We start from the raw sequence: 23,986 nt of genomic DNA on the forward strand, positions 1-23,986 counted from the left end.
AGAGAGAGAGAGAGAGAGAGAGAGAGAGAGAGAGAGAGAGAGAGAGAGAGAGAGAGATAAACGAATTTGTCAAATTCATAATGGATGTAACACTCGACACATTTTGTATCTGTTCCATTTCCTGTCAGCTGCCTTTCCGGCCTTTCTCTGACGTTAAAGTCCACTAGAATGCGATGGATCGCTCACGATTAACCAAAACGTCACAATTCACAAAGCCTCGATGATGCTTTTGCCTTCTGACTTTCTAACCGCTCTTACGTGATCATCAAAGAATATAGCTTACAGTCAATGCTGACTCGGAAGAACATTTGATATTCTTGATTGAGAGTACCGGTTCTATATTCCATATTCTAGTTTACCGGGCCCATTCTATATTCGCAGTATTGTCAGTAATCGAATCATTATTTGAAGTAATTCAATCCATGCAGGTTCAGGCGGAAAGAGCCAGTGACGTGAGAGGCAACGGGTTCAGATTTGAGATATAAACACACCGGATGTGAATTATCACGCAATTTTCCTTTTTATTCAATTATGATATCTGCGTTGAAAAATCGTTCTCGTTCAGAATGTTACTTGTCCCTTTTACTTTTTTTTTTTTTTTAATTTTTCTCTTCTCTCTCTCGTTTTATTCCTCTCGCTTTAACTACGTACAGATGCGTCTTATGCTGATATTTTATTTTTCTTCGTAAGGAAAGCACGGCTCCTCCGCACGATCGCCGCTGCTTCGCAGCCTTTAGCTGAGCTTAGGTAGTTTTACGCTCAGCGCGCTGCACGCTCATACGCGAAGCTTACGACGTATTGTAGCAACGGGACATGCGGCAATTCTATTTAACAGCAAGAAGCAGTGCTAACCGACACGAACAGCTACGTTACTGGTGTTACCCTAGGCTGTTACTTCCGTTAGTTAAATATTCAACAGTGAGACTTTTCTTACGTTAATCCAGTCTTGAGTCACTCGATCTTATCTAGCCACATTCTAAGCGGAATTCTTGCTGGGAAACCACTTTGAAGATCCGGCCGATTACAGCAGGAACGATGTTTGGTCCTAATACCTTGTTCGTTAGGAGGGGACGCGCGGGTAACGTGTCTGCGTGAACGTAATGCAAACATTCAATCCGTCTATCAATTTTTCTTTCTCTAGTCCGAGAAGCTTAATTTTTATGCACAACGCACTCAGCGTCCTACTCTTAAAAGATTCGGTCCCGTATTCGCTGTTGAGACTTTCCTGAGCTTTCGAGCAATTAGGAATTTCAAATTACGTATACCGATATTTGCTTTGGCATCTTCTCGACGGGGCTTTGATTTTACAGAAACGGTAAAGAGAGTCCGGACTCGATTTATTCTTTGTCTTGTAAATTCCAGAGTTCTGTTTGAAATCAAGGGGCGTCTTTCAATCCCCTGTGCGATAATGCATACAACTTTAACGACTGTACTCCGAGCTCGGCTCAGTCAGAATGAACTTTTGACATCATTTCCAGCTGTTCGTTTTAGTGCGCGCTGTAGTACTGGTCTATTTGCTATCGGAAGCAAAACTTTTTGTTTAAATTTTTGTAGACGCTTAACGATCCACACGTAACGCATTGAGTTCCACCGTACGCGTGGGGAAGGTGACGCTCGTGGGATGGCTAGTGGTTGTGGGCATCGAGTCGTGGAGAATTGCGTGCGAGTTCCTAGATTTTTGGACGCTTGTATGAGCCACATTGAGTAGGAAAAAGAAGGCTAGTTTGCCTGTTCGTGCGATCTACCTGCCGGGGAGTTTGCCTTTTCGTTCTACCGTTCCGTCCTCTCTCTATTATTTCACCCAGTGCTGCCACACATTTCCCCGTGGAAATTCCTCAAAATTTTCCGAACGCTCAGCTGTGTTCTTCTGACTTCCTCCTTTACGTTTTTCCCTGCTGTTACTCCTCGCCTGAAACGTCCGTACGTATGCATTACGCTCGAATGCCCGATCGCTATTCGTGCATCCAAAAATTGAGAGTCGAGGTTGCTGGTCGTAGGATGGTTAGAGGTAGGTTCTTTGGGATGGCGATTCTTCGCTCGACTGCTCGACTCATGAAAATTTATGTCACGCGAGAAAGCTTTCCTGCTCTCGAGTTTACCCCTCTAAATCAAAGAAAGCTACGGCAGCACAACGGCTTCGAGGAACCTTGTTAAATGCACCAACGAAATTGCATCTCGACGTCTCTCGCTTCGGTCCCGCGCGACCTTTGTGCTCTCGGAGCACAAGGCACTCGCGAGTTCTTCTTCCTCTCATTTGGCATGGGCGGTTCCCAAAATTTCCAAGCAATCGGCGCAATAAACGAAACAATAGTGCTTGCAAGCACGCAAACTCGAGGGGCCGCAGAGTAAAGTTTTCGCTATCGGCGAGGAGACTCCTTATCTTTGCCGATGGCAATGCCCAGAGTTATTTAAACTTCCATAACGTATCTCGGCCAGCTACCAGCTAGAGCTTCGCACAAGCCCTTTAATAAAGCTTCCCGATAAGGGTGGCTCGACTGCAAAATTGCTATTCGAAAGCTTGAGTGCGATAGAACGAGGCGATGGAAATGAACTCGGGGAGAAATGGTGGAAAATGCGAAGGCAGCCAAAGGGAATGCAGAGAGAGAGAGAGAGAGAGAGAGAGAGAGAATAAAGAGAGACACCACTGATACTGATCGACAGTCGAACGTTGCAGGGAGGCTTAATGTCGTCGCGATAATAATAACTATAATTGCCCGTGGGCACGTCCACTTTTAGTTACGTTACTGCTACTCGAGGATAAACGAACTGGGTCGACGTCTGTATTTGTTAATTTGACGTGTTTCGTGTTGCATAGGCTTCGTGAAGTACGTGGGATACACGTTTACGATGTGTTTATTAGACCGGTGCTTGTGTCTCTCACACGAGGATGCTCCGTATAGTCTCTCCTCTCGATGCTTCTCATTCTCTCTCGTTCTTCCCTTCCTCGGTCACACTTTCTCCTTCTCTCTCTCTCTCTCTCTCTCTCTCTCTCTCTCTCTCTCACCCTCGCCTCGCCAGGCTGCATTCGGAAAATTGCCATGCCAGTAGCTGACGCTGATCACTCCCGTTTCCTGCTGACGAGCCTCCACTGACACTTCCCTCGTATATGCCGTCAATGCGTCAAGCGAGGGATTCAGAATTTATGGCGTCATCCGTCATGACGACGCCGTAATTTTGACTCTAATTCGCGAATTAGCCAGAAGATTGAAAATCGTCGTGTTTGGTATTGATATTTCCCTCCACCAATTATATCCATCCTTGCCGGTAATAAAATCAACGACCGAATGCTTTGAACGTTCTTGAGACAACGAATCGACAAGGATTTCATTTTCACTAGTGTGGCACAATAGGCGGTTCCTTCTTCGTCGTATTTAATCGCAAGTAAGAGCTCAAGTGGCTATGAGGACTGGAATTCCCGTAATACACGAAGAGATAAATTCAAATAAACAAAAGTGTCGAATCGACGTGAGGTCATTTTAACGTTTCTGCCTTGCGTTGAGAAAGTCAAAGGTCGTTGGTCGGAAAGCAATGCTGGCGCTAGACACGGAGACAGGAAATCTGGACTGGTTGGCACGAAGCGCCTTTCCATAGCAGAATCGTAGATTAGCAGGGAACCTTTAAAAGAACCTTCTGTTTCTGCGCAGTTGGCTATAATCTGTGCTGAATATTGTGCTTTGTATTTTGTATTTCAATCTAGCAGGCCCATTAGAATTTAACGCTCAGCCGCGGTTCGAGTTAGTCTTGGAATTAAAAGTATTCAGTAGTTCAAATGTCCAGTCTTCTCTTCCTCTCTTCTCCACTTCGCCTTCGCTGACGAAGAAATGACGTTGTATTCTTTAAGTAAAAGAGAGTGGATGCGCGCGAAACGAAGTCGAGGAAAATAATAAGATTCGTTACAGCGAAGACTGGAGGTCCAGTCAAGAGCACAAGCAAAGAGAATAGATCGAATTTAACGTGATATCCCGGGATGAGGTATTTCGAAGTTCCTCGAGTCTCGGTTCGACGGCGCAATTAAAACGAGTGCTTTCGCAATTTTACGGCGACGAAGTCCTAAATAGGAACAAAGAGCGTTATTCGAGTTGTTGGACGGTAACCCATTAGGTAATCTGGATTTGTGGTAAAACTTGATGACTCGGCGGGCAAAATACGTTCGGCAAGGTTGCGACATTCGCGCGGGATCCTATTGGCAGTGGCGACGTCGAGCTTTCCTTGTTCCAGAAGCTGAGCTGACATCGCGCAAACCTCCAGCCCAATCTAGGCTGTGTATAGAGAACTGTGCTTGCAGGATGCCAGCTAGTTCTAACCGCTCTGGTGTGTACGTAGTATCGCTATTCCCTTCGATCTACATCCATGCATGCGCGAGGCAAAGCTGCCGATGTAACACTACGTCTATGTGATTACAGTCGACGAGTATTCCATGTATAACTCCAATATACGTACACAGGTTGGCTGCACTGAAACGCACTGCGGATATTAGGCCAAGCGGCGAACTGGTCTCAAAACTACAAGCACGCTGAAAATTCAAGTGTGGTCAGGCTTTTGCGTCGACATATGTCAGAGAATAAGAGCACACTTGTAAGCGTGCGAGGAGGTGACTACCGTTGAAAGGATACGAAATAAGAAATTTTGTTTTGCAGTGCACATTGCAATTGTTTGCACTTCTCTGATGCCGAATGGCGGTACAATCGTGACGTACAGCTTCTCTCGAATTGGGAATTACCTCTTTGGTGCGCGCGGTATCGCCTATGCGATGATTCGACGTACAGACTCCATTTGGGAGACACCAATCATCCAACGGTTAAGTACCGAAGGACCTTAATGTAGGGTCTATCGCATAGGAGCAATTGCGGACTCCCAGAATCTCGAATTCCGTAAAGGATCCTCGTAGCTAGCCATAGAGAAATCCTACCGTGAATCTGTCGAGACAGGGAGAATGCCTTGGCGTAACGGTATAAGCCTTTGTTGGATGGTGCGAACTGTGAGCTAACCTAACCTAACTCCTGCTACTAGTATCTAGTAATTAAGCGAGGCGCTGCTGTGTGAAACGACCTACCCTCTGCTCCACCTGGCTTTCAAGTTTCCCAGGAGCAGGACAGTAAACCGAGCATGTCTCTCTCTCTCTCTCTCTCTCTCTCTCTCTCTCTCTCTCTCTCTCTCTCTCTGTGTTTCGCTCGCTTAAGTGTGGCGCGCGGCCGCGCTCTTATGTTCGAAGATTTTGCCGTGGCGTGATGTTGCTATCGAGATACTGTCGCCCGTCGTTCCAAGATCCGACTGAGCTCGTCTTTGAGACGAAAGTCAATCGGGATACCTGTTAAAGTAGATTCGATCTCGACGTGTCGCGCGACGTCACTCGCGATAATCTTACGTACGTTCGATTATATCTCAGCGTTGAAGTACGTGTATACAAACATCGAAAACTCCTCGCTCGTCATCGAAAGCTTCGTGTTCGTGAAAATTGATAAAGCTTTTACGTTAGCCCTTAGCTTTTTAAAAGATAAATTACGAGAATACCAGTGTAAACGTTAACGTTACGGGGTCATAATGAACGTGCGATCCGATAGGACTGACCCCATGTCGAATGAAATTAATGAGAAAAAAAAAGTGAAGAGGTCGCCCGGTGAGAAAAATCCGACAAGAACGTCCCTTAGCGTACCGTAACTAGCTAGTGGAGCATGTGAATACGAGCTGGGGCTGTTGGTGGTTCTCTCGACGCCCACCGCCGCGGCGCTGTGTAGCTCTCACGACGTCAGTTCGCTATCGTCCCGCGACCCGGCTGGGCTGGCTCTCGAACACGTTGCTCCACTGTACTCCTTCTCGGCGGTACACACTCTCCTCTCAGGAGACAATCGTATGTTTCCCGTAGCCAGGTCTTTTCTCTTTAATATCACGAGGATGTTTGGAGAAAAAGTCTGAGGATTTTTGTGCGCAATGTATCGCGAGGACGCGCTCCTGAGGTAATCGTATCACCTGGATGATCGATTCACCTTATTTCTGCCGAAGACGCGTTAAAAATTTTGGTTGGCATCCGCGAGATGAGAAAGTGGTTTTTTCGTAATTAGTGAAAATTTCGTACCGCGGTGAAAGTGATAGGGGCTTTTTTTTTCCATTGCTTTTCCTTGGAACATCTGTGCTAACCCTTTCGGTGCTCTGGATGATCCTAAAACTATAGAGGACGAATAAAGCTCTTCTAGGTGTCGCGGTGTAGTCACAGGTTATTTGAGTTATGAAGGAAGTCTTTTTCGTGTCTTACTCCTTGCGCCGATCTTTCCTGGGATACTGACAACCATCAACAGTAATTAAGAGTGCCACAGTGTTGCTGGAATGATACAATTTTAGAGTAATGAAACGTCATGTGATGTCAACAGAGCTTTTGACAGTGGTCCGCACGCGTTACAGCAAAATGAATGTGATTCGACGAAATAGTCTCGATCGCGTTGACAGTAATGGTCGAAGTTTTCGATAGTTGCTTTCATTAAAATTTTGACGCAAATTCCCATCGAGTCACACACTGTTAGACGCTACCGCTCTTGAATGTGACAAGGTAGAAGTGTCAAATGTTATATTAATTTGCTCGACCTGTCCAGCCAATCGGAGCCCCAGACTGGATATACACGTAAGTGCTCTGAGATTGAAGAAAGGATACTCGTGGATAGTTTGGTGGATAATCTGGGAAACGTAAATGTGCGTGGAAAAAGAACTGTGAAGAGTGTAATAAGGAAAACGTAAAGTTGGTGCCAGTGCAGAAAAGGAAATCAATGGCCGCGGCAAAGCAGCCTCGTACTGGCCAAATTTCACAAGGCGTTGCTTAATAAGATTCAAAAGGAAATTTTATTAAATGTCGTTCGGCCGCCTCGAGAGTGATGAATAGTGGCATTGCGTGAGGTTAGACGCTTCTGAGGTGATTATTGCCGCTGCATTAGGGGCGATGTCGGCCTGAAAAAAGGTAGGCGCATGATATAGCGTGATTATTTTTCTCTTGTTTCCTTTCCTTGTTTTCTTACCCTCTTTAAGAGAAACCCATCTCACGGATAAGCACTAGTGGTTTCTTGATTTTTTTTTTAAATTTTTCCTCCTAAAGATAGGAAAAAACTTAAAATAGACGGTAAGCTTGTTTTTGGGTGGTCAATCAAAGACTCGTCAGTTTATTGATATTTTCAAAAATACACCGTTCCCCCACCCTCTTATCGTTGTGTTTCAAAAATAATTTTTCTTTCTTTTCCCCTCATTGCCTCATGTTGCGGGGCGTCATAAAGGGTCTCTTCCTTGTTAGTTGGATTCCCTTCAGGTCAACTTATGATACATGAAATATTGTCAAAGGTGTAGATACTTTGAGACTGACTGTTCGCTTTCTTCAATGCCATTCTGAATGCTCAGTTATGACGGAGCATTAGGCGCTTTAACAAGTGCGTATCGTTCTTCGGTCTGACACGAGTATGAAATTCGTACCAAATGGTTTTAAGATATCAAACTCGGGAGACGGATCATCTTACGCGAGGATCTTATGGAAGAACGAAGGGAAAGAGTAGGGATAGTTGAATTCAAAGCAAATTCCTTAAGTGAGGGTATCACGGATCCCGGGAGATTCCATGAGGTGTGTAAGAATAAAGAACATTATGCCGGTAGAATTGCTTACGCAATACGAAAATGACAGGATGACGTTTCAAGAAGATCCCTCCCTTCAGGTACCATCTGATGTAGCAGTGAGTTTCATTTTATATATTCAGCATTTCAGGCCGTATTTTCTCGAGGCACATTGTAGCGTCTCCGACTGTAGCGTATTACGTGGGCGCTATACGTGCACATGGTTGGAGACTGCAGTCGGGCGTTGTTGTTATCTACAGTAGCCATGTGCTTCGAAAACGTCAGTCCTGGAACTGCAGATGCAGACCAGGGCTGGATGTATCGCAAGGTATCCTTCCGATTTTAAATAGCTCTGATCGCAATCAGGCACTTAAGATTAAACGAGAACTAGCTAAGAAATAAAATTGACAGACAGAAATGACGAGGAACGCGAAAGTTGGGTCGTCGTTTAGAATCCAATGCTGTCGATTGTTTATCGGGGTATTTTTCACTTCAAGGAACGCGTGAGAATAGCTCCTAAGTGGATTACGGAGTTATTCTATCGTTCGTCGGTGGAAAGTACATGCGACCGTGCGTACATGCTTTCGTGAAATACATATGTAAGGCAGGCGGACGGGGAAAAAGGAAAATACGTCTGGGCGGAATTTGGTATTTTACGAGGGCTCAATTTCAGCTGGGAATCAAGTAAAAGGCGGCGTGCTGTATGTACGAGCGGGGGAGGATCTACGGGATGGGAAAAAGAGGTTGGCGCCCGAGGGGGAGATTTTACGTCAGAAGGGTTTGTCTGCCGCAGCGAATAAGGGGAGGGGAGGGCCTGTTACTATGGCTAGCGAGATAGCAAGATAGCTTCCTTTCTCGGGGATCATTTTGACAAGAAGCAGCACGTGTGATTTGAATAAATGACGTGTCACGCCTCGAGAAATCGGGCCATGCCTCTACCACAGCCCTTCCGTGTACCAAATCTCCAGCCGAACGATCTCGAGCGATCCCGAACCGTCATTTTGCCAACTGTCTCTAGAATTTTCTCGGGATAGCGGTTATCTCGCGAAGAGCAGTAGTTGCCTGAGATCATTTCACCTTTCCATCCTTTGGCAAATTTGTCGAGCCGCGTCTCATGAGACGTTTTACATCCGCCAAGGAAAACTGAGGTAAAGAACTTCTCACGAGTTCGAAGAAACGAGGAATGTTTTTTACTCTGAACTCATCGAGCTTTTATTTTTTTTCTCCCAAACTATATAAGCATTCAAACTGCTTTTGGCAAGTGCTATTGTTATCTTTCCCGAGGACTGGGGTGGGATCGATGAGGCTGGTGAAGGCTTGGATTTTTTTTTTCAATTCACGCACACATCACCGAGGTCTCTCACTGAACGATACGCCTTTTTGCCACGCGCCGTATCATTTGGAAATCACCATAGGTGTTTGTGGGTGTCTTGACGCGCGACTACTTACACATTATGGACGGTCTTATGGTACGGCGCAATGCCGTCCACGGTTTGAAATTTGTAGAGCGCACCTTTGGACAATTTAGTAGAACGAATGCGACAAAGCGGAGCCGAAGACAAGCGAATCGAATAGGGCACTAGGGCAATAGGGCATGAGGCAGTTCGGTAGAATTTCGAGTTCACGCCGTTTGCTCCTCCACGGCGCATCCTTTGGCTTCCGAAATAGGCTTAAGCCGCGATGTACTTGGCGATGGATATCGATACGCGATTCTTAGGAAAAAAAATGTTTTTGTTTCAGAAAGTTATTTCAGCAGTGGTGCTGTGTATTATGTGAAGTGATAATTGGTGCGGAAGAGGAAATCGAAGATGTTGACCATCAACTGGACAACGTGGCTTCTTGGGATTGCAGCACTCGTTGGCAGTAATGGTGAGTCCTTTTGAATATACTTAAATTCGTATCTTACAGAGTCTTGCTCCTAGTATCTCGATTTATAATCTTCGATTAGCTTTCTGTCGGTTTCGAATCGTCTCCTCGGTATGACAGGAAACTTAATATCCAGGCTTTCCCGAAAAATCCTTTAATTCGGCGCGATTGCCCGTCGACAAGGCTCTAATGTCTTCGCTCGGTACGTTTCTTTCATTACGCGGGTTTTTTTTTTTTTTTTTTTTTTTTTTTTTTTTTTTTTTTTTTTTTTCTTAACACTTTTTGGTTCATGGGCCAATCGTGAGATACGAGACGAGAATGACGACAGTCTCTATTGCATTGGCATTCGCAGCCATGACAGAAAGCAATTCAGTGGTAGCCACTACGAGAGTGGAAAAACACATTGATTGTTATTTCTTTATTTTTCGCCGGCAGCCTTCCGGCACCCTTTCGCTCTTCAGCGTTCTTACACTTGCGCAGGCTCAATAAAGTCCATTTGACATTTTTTCCATGGCCATCCGTGCTGTGCCGCCGCCCTTCTGGCTTCGCCCCGTCGTTCAGCATTTGCTTCTGTAATTACACATCTGAATTAATGTGAAACGATTCACGGGGTTCCGGTGCGAGACAATGAACATCAGCCATGAAAAGGCAAAACGCACGAGACAATAACGCAGGCGTTGTTTTTCCATTATGTCGCCGATATTGTGCCGACGCCTTTCGAGAAAAGTTGGCGCTTACATAAAATACATAAATCACAGGAAAGATTGGCACTTCTGTCGCGCGTTCACCTGATGTGTTTATATGGCCGCACGAGGGTCCACGTGCCTCGTGACGTAGAGAAAGATAACGGCAGGATGGGTTCCGCGACTGTCGTCATATTCTTGAAAATAGCGCCGCTTGCCGAGCTTCACTTTTTCCTCCTCTGCTAGATTACGTTTCGCTATACATATAAATTTGCTCTCTCTAGATTCCGTAGGGAAATATATATGAGAAGTTGAAAATCGTTTTGGATCAACGACACGTTGAAGAAATTCTTTGTAGATCTTAAGGCGAAGCAGCGGGACGGGCATCATTTCGTAAAAATAATGGAAAAAAAGCCGAGTCTCAGTTTGCGCGATTTTATTTATTTTTCATTGCTTTCCTAAAGAAAAGGACAGAGCCAAGGAGAATTGTAGAAAGAAAAATGGAAACGAATGTGCGAGAAGGGTATAGTGAGATAGGTTCTTACGGAGGACTTATTAGTGGCAATTTTTTTTTTTTTTTGAAAAGATTTTCTAGTTGGATTCCGAAAAATCTCATATGCTAAGATAGTAAGAAACGCAAATATTTGTATTACAATAATCCGATTATCTCTGAAATTTGTTAGTTCATTCTGATTGTTGGTGAAGAAGCACGGTGTTAGGTAGCGTGCCAGTCTGTGCGCTGAGAGAGAAAGTTAATGGGAGTGAAGTCTGTAATGCGGTTGAAAAAATTACAGAAATATTGTTGGAACGTTGTATAGGAAAGCAAATAGATGTAAGGCGTGAGGGAGGGATAGGGAGAGAGAGGATAGAATGCGATATGTCCATGTTTCGAGACTATGCCCTGTCGCTTCGCTTGACTCGGTTAAGTCCTACCAACAAAAAGATGAGGAAATTGATAAATGACGCTATTTCGAAAAATACTCTGGAAACAGACGCTTCGAGACGAGGAAGAAACTATAGTAGCGCTCTTGCTCATTTTCTTCATCTTTCCATCTGCGCCATGTAGGTCATGCTCCTCGTTTCTTCGTTCCAGCTTTATGAGATGATGTAATAATTTGTGCCCTGCCAATTGTTTGGTAGACAATGGACGAGAATGTCGCCAGATTAAATGAGGCGTCGAACCAAGGATCCACTATCCGTTATATGCGTTTGATGATTCTGCGCGTTGAATCGATGGATCAATCTTCATCACTTTGATTATATCTTGATATTATTCCCTAGTCACACGATGCATTCATCGATCCTGCTTCGCCTTGAACAGGCAACGCCCATTTTTTCTCACTTCTTAACATCCTTTTCGTTTCTTCCAAAGGCATTGCCTATCGGATGGCGTATAACGCCCGCCGTGTCTCGTTCTCCTAAGACCGTACCTAATTTCTGGGCTCACTGGAAACAATGTCGCGTCGCAGCACCCTTCTTCTTGATGGGGTCATAGGACATCTCGTTTGACAAAGTTCCTCGTTCGTCTGCAAAATTGCGCGCGTGTCTCTGAACACCTAGTTCATTCTTTTGTCTTACCCTCGCGTTAACTTCAGACTCCAGTGAGAGAGTTTATTCTCTCACGCGCGTATCGACCCAACCTTCGTTTACGCTAGGCCGGGGCAAAACTTTGTTCCGAAAGAAGAACAAAAAGAAGCCTCGCTTGGGCTTATCGGGCATTGGCTATCGGGAAAAAAATTAATAAAGGAAAAATAAAAGACAGACAGTTCATCCGAGAGCAAGAGGATTTTGATATTCATATTGCGTCCTGCTATCGTTATGCTTTTCAATGGCTGGAGGAGGATCCTTCCGGGCCGGAAATCTTTCGTCGCTTCCCACGACTGATTCTCTTGGGTCAGTTCTTCGCTTTTGTTTTTCCTTCGTTCGACTCTCTGTATTCGTTCCGTTCTGATCGATCGGACGAATGGGGCTTGACTGTGCGCGACAATCGCGACTAAAATTTTCGATACTCCAGGCTGGATCGTACTGTGACACCCAATGCGCGGACGAAGGCAGACGAGAGGGATGGAAAACCTGTGGGCGAAACCAACATTTTGTTAACATGTCGTCTGAAGGATGTCACACGCAGACGTTATCGGTGGGTATCAACATGTCAAACCGTAATTATACCGCGCGGGATGTCGTCCTCGAGCCCCAAACCGTCATCATCCCTCTTGCTGCTTCCCTCTTGACGCCTCTTGCCAGAGCAAAAGGGGTCCTGATAGGCTGGATTTGAAATTCAAATATTACGCCTCCTAGGGCCCAAATTCGGGTACCACCGCGATCGAAGAACCGACTCTGCTGTCCATCCAATTCACTTTTTTTCTTCTCTTGTGAAAAATTAAAAAAGGAAAAACACCAACAATGCGCACTTTCATGCGCTCCTTTCTCTTCTGTTGATCCATTCCATGGGGTCTTTCGGCGTCTCTTCGTCGCGCTGAGTTTTCCCGGATGCTTGAGAAATGTAAATTCTCCGCGCGACAAAGCGAAAGAGCTTGATCAACTGGGGCGCTCGGATTTTACCGTGATTGCATATAGAAAATTTGTTCATCGCTCAGTGACTATTCCGAGGCAGCAGTGACGATTTCTACATGGGATAACGGAAGACTGTTGGATGCGTATTTTATTTTTGACGCGACTCCTCTTTTTTGTCGTATTGCTTGACGGGTTTACACGAACGCGAAAATGCTTTTTTGAAAACACTGCATGATGCTCGGACATTGATTGATCCTCTCGAATATGGATTACGATGACGTCCGGCTCGTACCGAAACTTTTTCAACTATACGGTAAATGAAATAGTGACAACAATAGTCGTGCTCTTCGTCAACATGTAGCATTCAAAATGTATAGCACGATAAAGCTTATCGCCGTGCAGAATATACCTTCCATCTGAATCGACTAAAGACTAATGAACAAAGGGTAGCATATCCTCGCTGTTCGGTAAATATGCACGTTGAGCAAAAAATTCGCGAGCCTTCGATGACTGGGATTGGTATTCTGTTTTTTATTTTTTTCTTTATTTTTTTCAATACATGAACCCTCTTGGTACGGCGAGGTTTTTAGAAATTTTTTTAAAACCCTTCGCTTCTCTCTCGCAATGATTTAGTATATGCAGTGAAGCTATTAATACAAAGGGCGAACATTCATCACCCTCTGAACAGAATCGATATCTCCTACTCCATGAGGTGATATAGGTTTCATTCACACGTCAGTTATTATTGATATGGCATCAGGCAAAACTGTAGCGTTTATTCACACTGACTGACACCAGATCAAGTGGGTTGGTCTGTCGTTACGTGTCCGTGGAAGCCAAAAAAAGATGTGCGCTTGCTTCCGGTCGCGAAATATTGGCACACGGGGTTTAATCGCAATGGTGTCACAACCACTGTGACATCTGCCTGGTGCGTTTGAGCCGAGTGACCCTGCACGTCTTTATCTTGCTCGCGATTGCATTGTTAGCGCAGCGCGCATTGTTTGAACGGCGACGGCGAGCCTCAGGCGACCAATCAGCGTTTGCACTAGCCGTGCCTTATCAAAGATTGTTGACAAGCCCTGGAGGGTGAGCCGCGGCCTGGAAGCGTCAAGGGGGAACGTGAGGCGCGAGGAGCGGCAAAGGATGAAAGCCCCAGACATCGACTTCGAGGCAGAAGCTGCAATGACAGATCGATTCTAATTGTTAGACTTTGCTCGCCGAGTTTATAACAAGCTGCCCCGATATCCAACCCCTTGTCTCTGGACGGATAAGCAGTCCTTCCTCAATTATTTTTCTTCGTGCAGCTTCCCTTGAGGCTTCTGTCGAGATAGGTTCTTTCAGTCGACGAAGCGCCGAGGATTCCGAGCGAGGCTGTAACTTCTGCCTGCTGAACGACCCGTTGAGTTTTTAAATGCGGCAGAAAGAGCCACCCTTGCTAATTTAGACTGTCCAGGCAATTGTCGCAGCTTCCTAATTGGGATAATTATCATAAAACGAGATATAGTTTCCCGAGGGTAGGAAACTAAGCGAGGGCGAAGATGGCCTCATAACTTCCTGCCAGTCACAGAGGCATTCGGCTCCTGCGGATCCTTAGGCTACTCAACTGCGCATACCAGATCTGAAAAGTCCAGCTATTAACTCTGCGAGAGAGTCGACGGAGTCCATGGGAGTTTGTCGTCGCGACGCTTTATCGTCTCTTGGCTCCCCTATTCTTCCTTCGGCAAAAGTGTGCCTCGACTGTAAAGGCTTTTAACCCAAACTGTTATCTCTCTCTCGATGAGCAGCTATCGTAGACGGAAATACGGCCTTGCTCGGTTATCCGCGCTGTGTCTGTGTAACCCGATTAGGCCAAAGTTAACTTGAGGCAGAGACCACCTCTCGGAATCTTCGGCTGCTTGCAACGTAGCTCGTCCTTCGTTTGGCTGGTGTGAACAATCCGAAATTCGGGAGGACGACTTGTCTTTCTTACTAATGAAAAAGACACGAGTGAGTTTGACATTTGAAAATGTAAATCTCTGAATTCTAAGCAGCGCAAGATTACGTGAAATACGATGACGCATGAAAGTTCCTCCGAAGTCGTTTTTGTTTCCTAGCCAAGTAAAGGTATACTTTATCGTAGGTTAGTGGAATAATCGGTTGTTATAGAATATGTAGGCTGAGCGATACTGATCTTCGTTTCCCTCGCGTACATCGGTCTACACGGGTTGATCTTTGTCAGGCAAGAGAGAAAAGCTCCAAGTTTGATTGAGTGTGCTTGAAGTTCTAAGTGCCGTACTGGGACACATTTGCGGAATAAAAGGAACAAATGGACTGGGTAAAATGTTACTCGTAATTTTCCTGAGGTGACCCGTGACCGCTGAAATTCCCGAAATTCCGTAGCAATGGGAGAGGCGGCCGAGAGGGGGCGATGGGAAAGCGCGTAAGAAAATGGAGGGTGGGTTATAGTCGGGGGAGGGTTCCAGTCGTAAAATGTAAAACGTACGAGGTACGGCATACGTATAGGTTATCGGCCATGGGGACATAGACTGTTGGAGGTATATTGTAGAGTCGAGAGGAAGAAGGTTCGTGCCAGGTCGTGGGGATCGAAGAAGGAATAAAAAAAATCAAAGTAAGTGGGACAAATCGCTAGGTAATACCTTTTACGAAGGAAAACCCACCCTTCGTTCTCGGGTTACTCCTTTTTGTCTTTTCTCTTCAGAACGGCACTTACTTAGTCTGATAGGGATCGCAAAATTTTACGCTACCCGGAGTAACGCTGGCGACCTCGGCGCCTACGTAATTCGAGCTTGAAAGCCCAGCCCCAAGAGAAGTCGACACTGGCGGCAGGAAGTCCCCACAAATAATCCGGATATGGCAGGCATATCCCCTTGCCTACTGCTATGCAAGGGTTGTCACCACAGCGTGAGTCTCTCTCCTCCCTCCGCAGGCCCTGCCCCCCCCCTCTCTCTCTCTCTCTCTCTCTCTCTCTCTCTCTCTCTCTCTCCATTTCACCGTGTCTATGTTTCTTCGTGGACCTCTGCCCGTGGCACAGTTGCTCCCGACCTTGTCGTTGAATCAGTCTCGTGTCTACACCGCTGCCGAGTTAAGTACAGGAAGGTAGAATATGAGAGAGATAAGGATAAAGTATAGGGCGTAAATGAAAGGTGTAACTCGGTGAAAGAAATGAGGGAATCGTGCGTCAGCAGATTCCTCGGACTGTCCTAGCAAAATTCTGAAGATAATTCGCAGATCTATGTCTAACTAGCTCGTGGCTCGAATTCTTGTTGCCCGACGAAAAAAATAAGACTGACTCGAATTATCCATCGCGTTTATGGATTCGTAAGCACTCTTGAACTTCCCTTCGGGTGTAGCTTGAGGTAAAAGCACAGGGGCGGAGAAGGAACCTATTAATCCCTCGATGACCCTTCGCTCCGCGGACGAACGTCGACAATATCAAACATACGGAATGGATTTTTCGAGTAGCCGTAATGGAGCAGTATCAATTCGCGATCGAGCTCTACTTCACTCCCTTTTCGTGCCGAATAAACTATAGAATTCGTTAGGACAAGAGGAAGTCTCGGCTCCATCCATCGTATGTGTCTATCGAATGAAAGATCCGCTCGTCGAGGGTGTTTAGGACCATCATCGTGGATTGATTCGACTTCAGTTTAATTTCGGTAATTTTCAGCACTGGACCGAAGACGTCCAAGCGTCTCCCCAGGTTTCCTTCCGTAACGAAGGGACCTAGCGCATCCGGGACCAGTGATTGCCCTGTACTTCCGGTGTGAAAAATAAGTGGCTGATGCTCGGCAGGACGCAACTAGAACTGTAGGGTTCGGTTGAAGTAAATTTATCTGCTCCCGGCCGCAATAATCAGATGTAGTTAGTCAAGCTAACCCAGGGGGTGAGTCGGTAAATGTCTGTGCGAGTGAAGGGCGCTTTGCCGAGAGCTCATTCCCTGGAAGCCGCAGTGGAAGCAAAGCTCTGCCGCTCCTTCCTTCTCTCCCGCCGAACCTTGTATTCTCTGAACCTCCCCCGCGTGCTCTCCCTCTCTCCCTCTCTCTCTATTCCTCTCCCTTTGGCAGTATAATTTTATCTTCTCTTGGATTCCTCTCTGTACCGCGCCGAATGCTCCAAGAGCCAGGGGCGAGGAGTCCGTTCCTCAGGACAGAGCGTCTTAATCTTGCCAGGAGAATTTATGAGCGAGTTGTTTAAGGGATGTTTAGTTGTGCTTAATCTGTAACTGCTGCACTTACGTCTCGGTAGGGGGAGGCTTTCCTCTGGCCATTTGCGAGAAGGTCGGTGTCACCCAACGTTGGAATTAAATGGGCCACATCCTGCTCCCCGATGCTCCCTGATGCTCCCTAGTCTCAGGGCCTCTCTCACTTTCTTCAACGACCCTGAACAATCGCCTTTTTCCAGTTTTCCACCCTCGAAACTTTTTGCTTCGAACGTTCTCATCTTGGCGAAAACACTGAAGACCTTTCCTTGCATTTTCAGATCCCAGCGTCACAGTCTCTTTTTAAGATCAGTTATTATTAGACACGTAATCGACACAGTAAAGCGTATATCTATCACAGATTCCTTTAATTTTCTGCTATCAGGCACATATATGCCAGTCTCACTAGGCGCCAAGCTTCACGTTCAGTAGTAACAGGACAATCTTCTTTGCCGGCTTCTCCGAAAGTTGCCTTTTCGTGCTTCGGACATATTCAGAATGAAAGTAAAATGTTGACTGTGTGAAAATTGAATTTACCCGTATAAGGAGGTCTTTTTCATAGTCTTGGATTATTCTAGAGATGCTGCTCCAGTAGATCCTGGTTATCGCGTGTAACCCACTAGTCGAATAAATTTCATTGGCTGTTGTTCAATGCAATCCGGATTCTTTGGACCCAATGCGAAAAGCTGCATTTCGGCTCGTATGTCGAGCACGTAGAAATTCGTGCTTTCCTGTTGGCCGACGCGCCATGGTCTCGGCTATTCGAAGAGGTTGGTCGTTGTGACAGAATCGGAGTGAGGAACATAGGCAACTCTCGAACCCTCGAGCTGGTTTGTTTCCTCTTTGAATTCTTTCTTTCCTTTCTTCGGCTTTTTTTTTTCTTTTTCGTTAGTTTGCGCGTTCGAGCAGCCCGCGTGGTCGAACCCCATTGCCTTTCAGTAAAAGCAAGCGTTTTTCGACTGCTACCCTAGTCCGTTCCCAATATCGAGAGGGGAATCGAAGGAATATCTACCGATCTCAAGCGATAAGATTAACAGATTTCCACGTCTCTAGGAATCATCGATATTTGTAGTGTAATTGGTAAATCGATGAATTTCATATCAGAATGTGAATTCGCAATGGGAATTGGAATACGGCGTGGTCCGATCATATTTTATTCGGGCCACCTCCTGCAGAAAATTGTGTTTTCTTGTATCCATGTAAAAAGCCAAAGCGATGAGTACCTGTGCGCGTGGACCGAATGGAACCTATCGAACTTTAAACACTCTCTTGAGGTACTTGTCATTTGGAAAAGCTGAAAAACCCAAAGGCAGACGAAGGTTAAGTTTTGCGAATCATCGAAGACGAAACTGACACCTTTGTGAAATTGGCCTCCCGTTATGTAAATAAAAAAAAAGAAATTTTCCAAAAATGCGGGGAGCCGTGAATCTGGACCCCCATTTCCGAATATCGCTATTTTTTGCATTTAATCGACAGAACTATTTCTGAAAACTATCAGCAACTCTAGAACTCTTCCGGGAGCAAGCAGAGATCTAATTTTTTTTTTATTTACATAATGAGGGGCTAACTTCACAGAGATGAAACTGACCGTGTTCGAGGAGTTCATGTTAAGGAAGCCAAAGAAGATTTCAAAGAGAAAAGCGGAATAAGGGGTGAAATCGAACACGTAGTTTCCTTTTGGCAATTTTGAGGGTTGGTGCACGTCTGTAATATTTTACTTCTTATCTTTGCCAGTTTTGTAATATTTTCTTGGAGGCTCCGGTATATCACACTTATCTATCAGAATGTGTGTTGGCGGGGGAGGTGGGGTGGCGGCGCTTTCAAAGTTAGCCGAAAAGCTGCGAGAGATAAGGGAAAAAAAAGAAGCTATTTATTGCTGACTCCTCGAACAAAAACCTGGAAATTATCGGGCGTACGTGGTGTGCCGTCCAACACATACCGATTCTTGATTTTGCGGATCCCTTAGTTTAGATTATTCGACTGTGGCCGCAGACGAGATGCAATTATATGTAGACCGAAGGAACAGCGTCCGTTTTACCATAACCTATAGTTCTGTGCTTATAATCGTATCCGATGTGAATGTAGCGCCTTCCATGCAAATTACGTCCTCGTAATAACATTTCTCCATCACCGCATTATTCGATAAACTAGCGTGAAATTGTAAAATGCAGCTGGAGTCCGCATATTGTATAACTATAGGTCTTCCTGCCTTCGGCTCTCATCCTCCCGGTCTAGCAGAGTTTTACACGATAAGGAGTATCTAGAGGTCTTCGTGGCGTGTGGGGCTCGTTTCCCGGGCAGCGCGGACGCCTTAATTGTAATTCATGAAAATGCCTGCTTGGAACGTAAAATTGCAGGCTCAGGAATTCGGGCATCCCAGCCGAGAATAAAGAACATTTGCCATTGAAATTACTACGCTTCCTGCTACCAGGAAGAGATCGATATTCTTGCTGGTCGTCGTGTCGGTTGATTTAGGCGCCAATCGTTTTCTTGTCCTTGTTGGTCTCTTTTTTTTTCTCAGTTTCCATCTTGTTTCACCTAGAAATTCTGGCTGCGGGCTTACCAATGGGGCACATAGGGCGCTACACTTGACGTGCCGGTTGAGCCGCGTGTATCTTGGTTCTTAGATATGCGCGTGGGACGATGTAGAGAGACGAAAAGACGAAATGACGAAGAGACAAATGGTACGGGAGACGGCCAGCATTTCTTTCTGGAAACCGAAAAAATGCTGGAACTCTCTGTGTAGAGGAAGGTCTTAGAATCTACGGGGAGAATGGAAATACAGAAGGACGGATATCCATGTTATGTGCGCCTTCGTTAAAACGAGATATTTCATTATTTCTCTTGTCGTCATAACTCTCTTCCCGTCGACGGTCGAGTCGCTTTCTCACCCTCTTGCTAAAGTCCCTCGTTCTTCTACGCCCCTGCAACCCGTATTTTTCTTATTCTTCCTTGCCACTCGTCGGTAAGGGTGGAAATGAGGCGCAACGAGGAGTGCCTTCAAGAGCCTCGGAGAGGCCTGGACCGACTGGTTCTTGGGGATAGCGTTGTTACCCTAGTGGGTTTCGCCTCCCAGAGAAAAATGGTGCTCGGGCACTCTCAAAGTACAGGCTGGTAGAAACTGTAGGACGATATCCTCCCCCGGAAGATGATACATCGCTCGCTTTGATCCTCTCATCCCGCTCGAACGTTCAATTGTGGCACCGCGCACGTAAAAGTATTCTCGAAAGAGGCAGATGACGAGATTCCGTTGATTAGATTTTTGTAAATTTTTTTTCGTGCTCTCGTAATTTGTTAAACGACACTCCGCGAGGCGACGAGATAGTTGGCTGCCATTAAAAAGTTTATGCTGGGAGAGATAGGTCGTCGTCGGTGTGCAGCATCCCTGTACCTGCAGCCAAAGGTAGGATCCATCTATATCCCAGGAGAATTCCTGCGAGTGAAGGTCTGACCTATCTTCGCGCGAGGCCAGCATTATTACTCCGTGCTTTGCTTCGGAGTTGCGACGATGACGAGCTTTGAGAAGCTTTCAGGATGAGAAACGCGCCGGGAGCGAAGAGCCGAGATGATCGAAGCTTTTCGGATCGATATAACGCGCAGCCTGATCTACATCCTCTCGGTGGATTCTTAAGGAACGTCCGTCGATAATTCCCCGGTTCACTTTATGAGGAGTCCGGAGTACTTATTATGATGTCATTGGAAGCTTTCCTTATGTGCCTGAATATCGCACCTGGTACCTCAGCGTGGACTAGATGTTAATGCGGCTCGATCAGCGTGCTCTCTTCGACCCAGTCTCTCTATCTCTCTCTGTAGTATAGATTCTTCTCGCTCCACGTTTCTCGTAGAAGCTCTTAGGATACGTCGTTACCCACTCTTAGCCGTTGTGCGCCTATCGGAGTTCTTGAATACTTGATGTGTAGCGCTGAACACACGTTGCTACGTGACAAGGCTACACGTCGGGCACAGTCGCTCCATCAATTTTACATAGCGAGCTTTAGACTGCAAGTACAGCCGCGAAAGCTTCGACGACATGCGAAGCTCTTTGTTGGCTCCACAAGCATGTCGGCGCGTTCACGAATCCCAAAACCACAAGTTCATTGTTACACGCGCTTTTCACCCTCTCAGACTGGTCCACAGTCTGGATACGCGGGGTGGCTCGAACTTCGATATTATTTGTTAAACTAAGCAGCCGTATGCATATATCTTTGTCAACTTTCTTCAAAGATATTCGCATGAGACTTGGACACATCTTGCTATGGTCTCGGGAGATTTTATAGGATTTCGACTCTTCGCTTGGAAGTATCATAGCAACATGGAAGCGAGCAATTGGGGATCGGAAATCGTTCGAAGGAAGTTTCCTTAACGTCTAAGATACTCTGTGGCGTCGTGAAGAGTCTTTGGTATATTTTACTGGCATTAATAAAGAATGCAATGGCAGTCGCTCGATGTGTCTCGATGACGCGTGCATCCACTGGAGCCATCTCCTTGGAACATCGGTTTAAAGTTAAAATTTCCATACTGCTATCGATGGCATAGCACTCATTTTCCTATGGTTCTGTCTTTCGCCCCTTCCGATATGAGAGATGAAACATAAACGTCGATAAACGATCGACTAATAGAGATCGCACTCGATGAGATTAGCGTTTATCATACCCGTCGTAGCAAGGGTCCAGGATCCTCGGGTAAACAAAGTTTATGTCTTCGATTCGTATAAAAAGGACGTTAGCTAGTATCCTTATCAAGCTGTCTCTTCGAGCCTTTCTAGAGATCCTTGTGAACGTGAGAGTTTTCCAAGTCTGTGACGAACAGCTCCGCAGACTGTAAACAGCCATCCACTCATCTTCCAAGTCAGCTGGTCCAGGTCCGTAGATTTTGCGAATGCGTGTCCCTTTTAATCTCTCTAATGGTCTTTTCGCATACTCCAACTTAATGTTCGCTGTAATTCTTTCAAGATTGTACTCCCGCTGGACACGTGTTTTGGAAATCTCTTATACACTGCCAAATCCTTGGACGTACTTTCGGTCTCTTCATCTCCGGGTCCCTTATTTTGAAATTTGTCAAATTTTTAATCGTCTCCAAGAATCTCCCAAGACTCCGGCGTTGTCGGCACACGGACCACACTAGATGGAAATTTAAATAATTATTCATTTTCACGGCGATAAAATTAAAATACAAATCGAGCCCCGACTCCGCCGCACTGAAGAGATGTAATCCATGAATTAAGGAGCAGCCCCACTGCGCCCACGCGAAAATTCTCCCTCCGTCGAGGATATAAATTGTTTTAACGCTGCTCTGATGCGATTAGACGAGGTTGGCTGCTCCCTCTCGCTTCTGCAAGCTGAAATGAGAGATACCACTATTAAATAAAGGATTTGGTGCCACCGGTAGCAGATGCCTTTCGCTCATGGTCCCTCAAATATTATTTGCATAGAGAGCCTTGGCACAGGGTCCACGAGAGGATTTAAGTTTCTCCAGAATCTAGCGAACCATAAAACATATATATTTAGTGGGTCACTGGGTAGATCATTGCGCAGTATGCTACACGATACTGCCTGCTCATGCCAATTGATATTGGATCTTCTTCGAGACCATTTTTACTTATCGCTCTGTACCAGTTAGAGTAATTTTTGAAATCCTCTCGAAATCTCTTGATTCTGAACGAAGCATGCATCATGAATGCTCTATTCACTTCGGAAATCCTTTTGGTTCCACGGGAGTTTCGAAGGACTCGAGGGAATCGAATGCCCCGCTAAGGGTCAGAAGGAAAGAGTTTCGGAGGACTCGGCCCCGTTCCCCGTAGAGAAAGGGGATATGTAATGGAAGAGAATTCTCCTCGAGAAAAATTGCTTGCCAAGAAGTTCGACGAGGGATGGGGTGGGGTGGGGTGGGGGGGAGGAAAGGAGGAAAGCTCTTTGCCCAAGAGAGAATTCTGATGATACTGGTAGCAGGTTGGCGTAGTGCGTGACATTTCCTGGTAATACTGGACATTTCAATGGGCTCTCTCGCAAACAAGCCGCGTCGTCACTTTCCCACGGAACGTTCTCGTAATCCAAACGACACTCGGCGCAAAGTATGATGACACGACGATCGGGTCCGGGGTTGGAGCCGACCGTTGGTTCAGGGATAATGGCGAAATTAGGAAAACAGTTTGGTCGTGCGGGTGGGTCTAGATGACTCTACGCTTGGAAGAGACCAGTCTTTTTCCCCGCAAGAGCCAAGAGACCACCGAAAATGTAAATGCCCCGCTCGAGAGAATCACTCAGCCTCGCGAGAAAATTAACTTTGAAAAATTTCTCCGCCACGGCTACACGACGAACAGAGACGTCAGTGAGTGAAAAGACAGAAGGAAGGTCCTCTCCTTACTCTTCTCCTCGTCGCTCCATCAGCTACCTTTGCCCGAGGCATTACGACAGTCTTACACTGCGTCAGAATTCATTTCAATGAATTTGCATTCCAATAAGAGCCTCTTTGTACCTCCCTCTCGGTTCTTGGACCTCATCCATGTTTATCCAGTTTCTCTCTCTCTCTCTCTCTCTCTCTCTCTCTCTCTCTCTCTCTCTCTCTCTCTCTCTGTTTCGCTCTATCAGCTCGCATTTCATAAAGAAGACGTCGAAAAAGAAGAAAGACAAGCAGAGAGGTTAACGGAAGCGTTAAATCGATTTTTCGACGATTTTTATTTAATGGCAGTTAATTATAACAGGAAGGCATTAGCATAATATTTTCATAACTCGCGAGGGAACTCGAGCCCGGAAGAATTAATACGCTTAAGGAAATTGGGCTGTATTAGCTTCCACGATATTTGCACGATAGAGTGATCCCGTTAGAGACAAATATCACGGGGGTTGCCACCCTTAATAGCATGCTTAACCAGTAGCAGCCCCGGATGTTTATACCGAAACTTTGGATTCTTGTCATCTCTCTCGGAAGCACTAGAAATAATTTCCAAAATCTTGCCTACTCCTAATCAATCCATCCTTCGCGCACTGGCCACTCCACTTTGGTACAAGACCCCCATGGTTGACTATTTTATCTGTGTCCTTAGCGACGATTCTGCAGCCGCTGTATTAAAGAACATCGCTACGAATAATTGAAACCTGCGTACGGTCGGCGTATTTACGAAATAACACCGTGAAGCTTTCAATAG

The 23,986-nt window shown here is 45.8% G+C and overlaps 1 protein-coding gene across 5 annotated transcripts in view; it reads left to right on the forward strand.

Annotated features, from left to right (window-relative positions):
- LOC107273700 (zwei Ig domain protein zig-8) overlaps positions 1 to 23,986 on the forward strand; it is a 148,379-nt gene that overhangs the window by 2,294 nt on the left and 122,099 nt on the right. For 2 of the 5 annotated variants that reach the window (XM_025091057.1, XM_025091058.1), the window contains exons 1-2: positions 5,742 to 6,943; positions 9,322 to 9,450. In XM_025091057.1, coding sequence (XP_024946825.1) covers positions 9,390 to 9,450 — 61 coding nt within the window. In that variant the 5' untranslated portion in view covers positions 5,742 to 6,943; positions 9,322 to 9,389. Of the gene's footprint in view, positions 1 to 5,741; positions 6,944 to 9,321; positions 9,451 to 23,986 lie in introns of those variants that run through there. The other 3 variants (XM_025091055.1, XM_015752156.2, XM_025091056.1) reach the window with 3 other exon arrangements.

This window comes from Cephus cinctus, unplaced genomic scaffold (assembly GCF_000341935.2).
Source record: "Cephus cinctus unplaced genomic scaffold, Ccin1 Ccin1_scaffold1796, whole genome shotgun sequence".
Lineage (NCBI taxonomy): Eukaryota > Metazoa > Arthropoda > Insecta > Hymenoptera > Cephidae > Cephus > Cephus cinctus.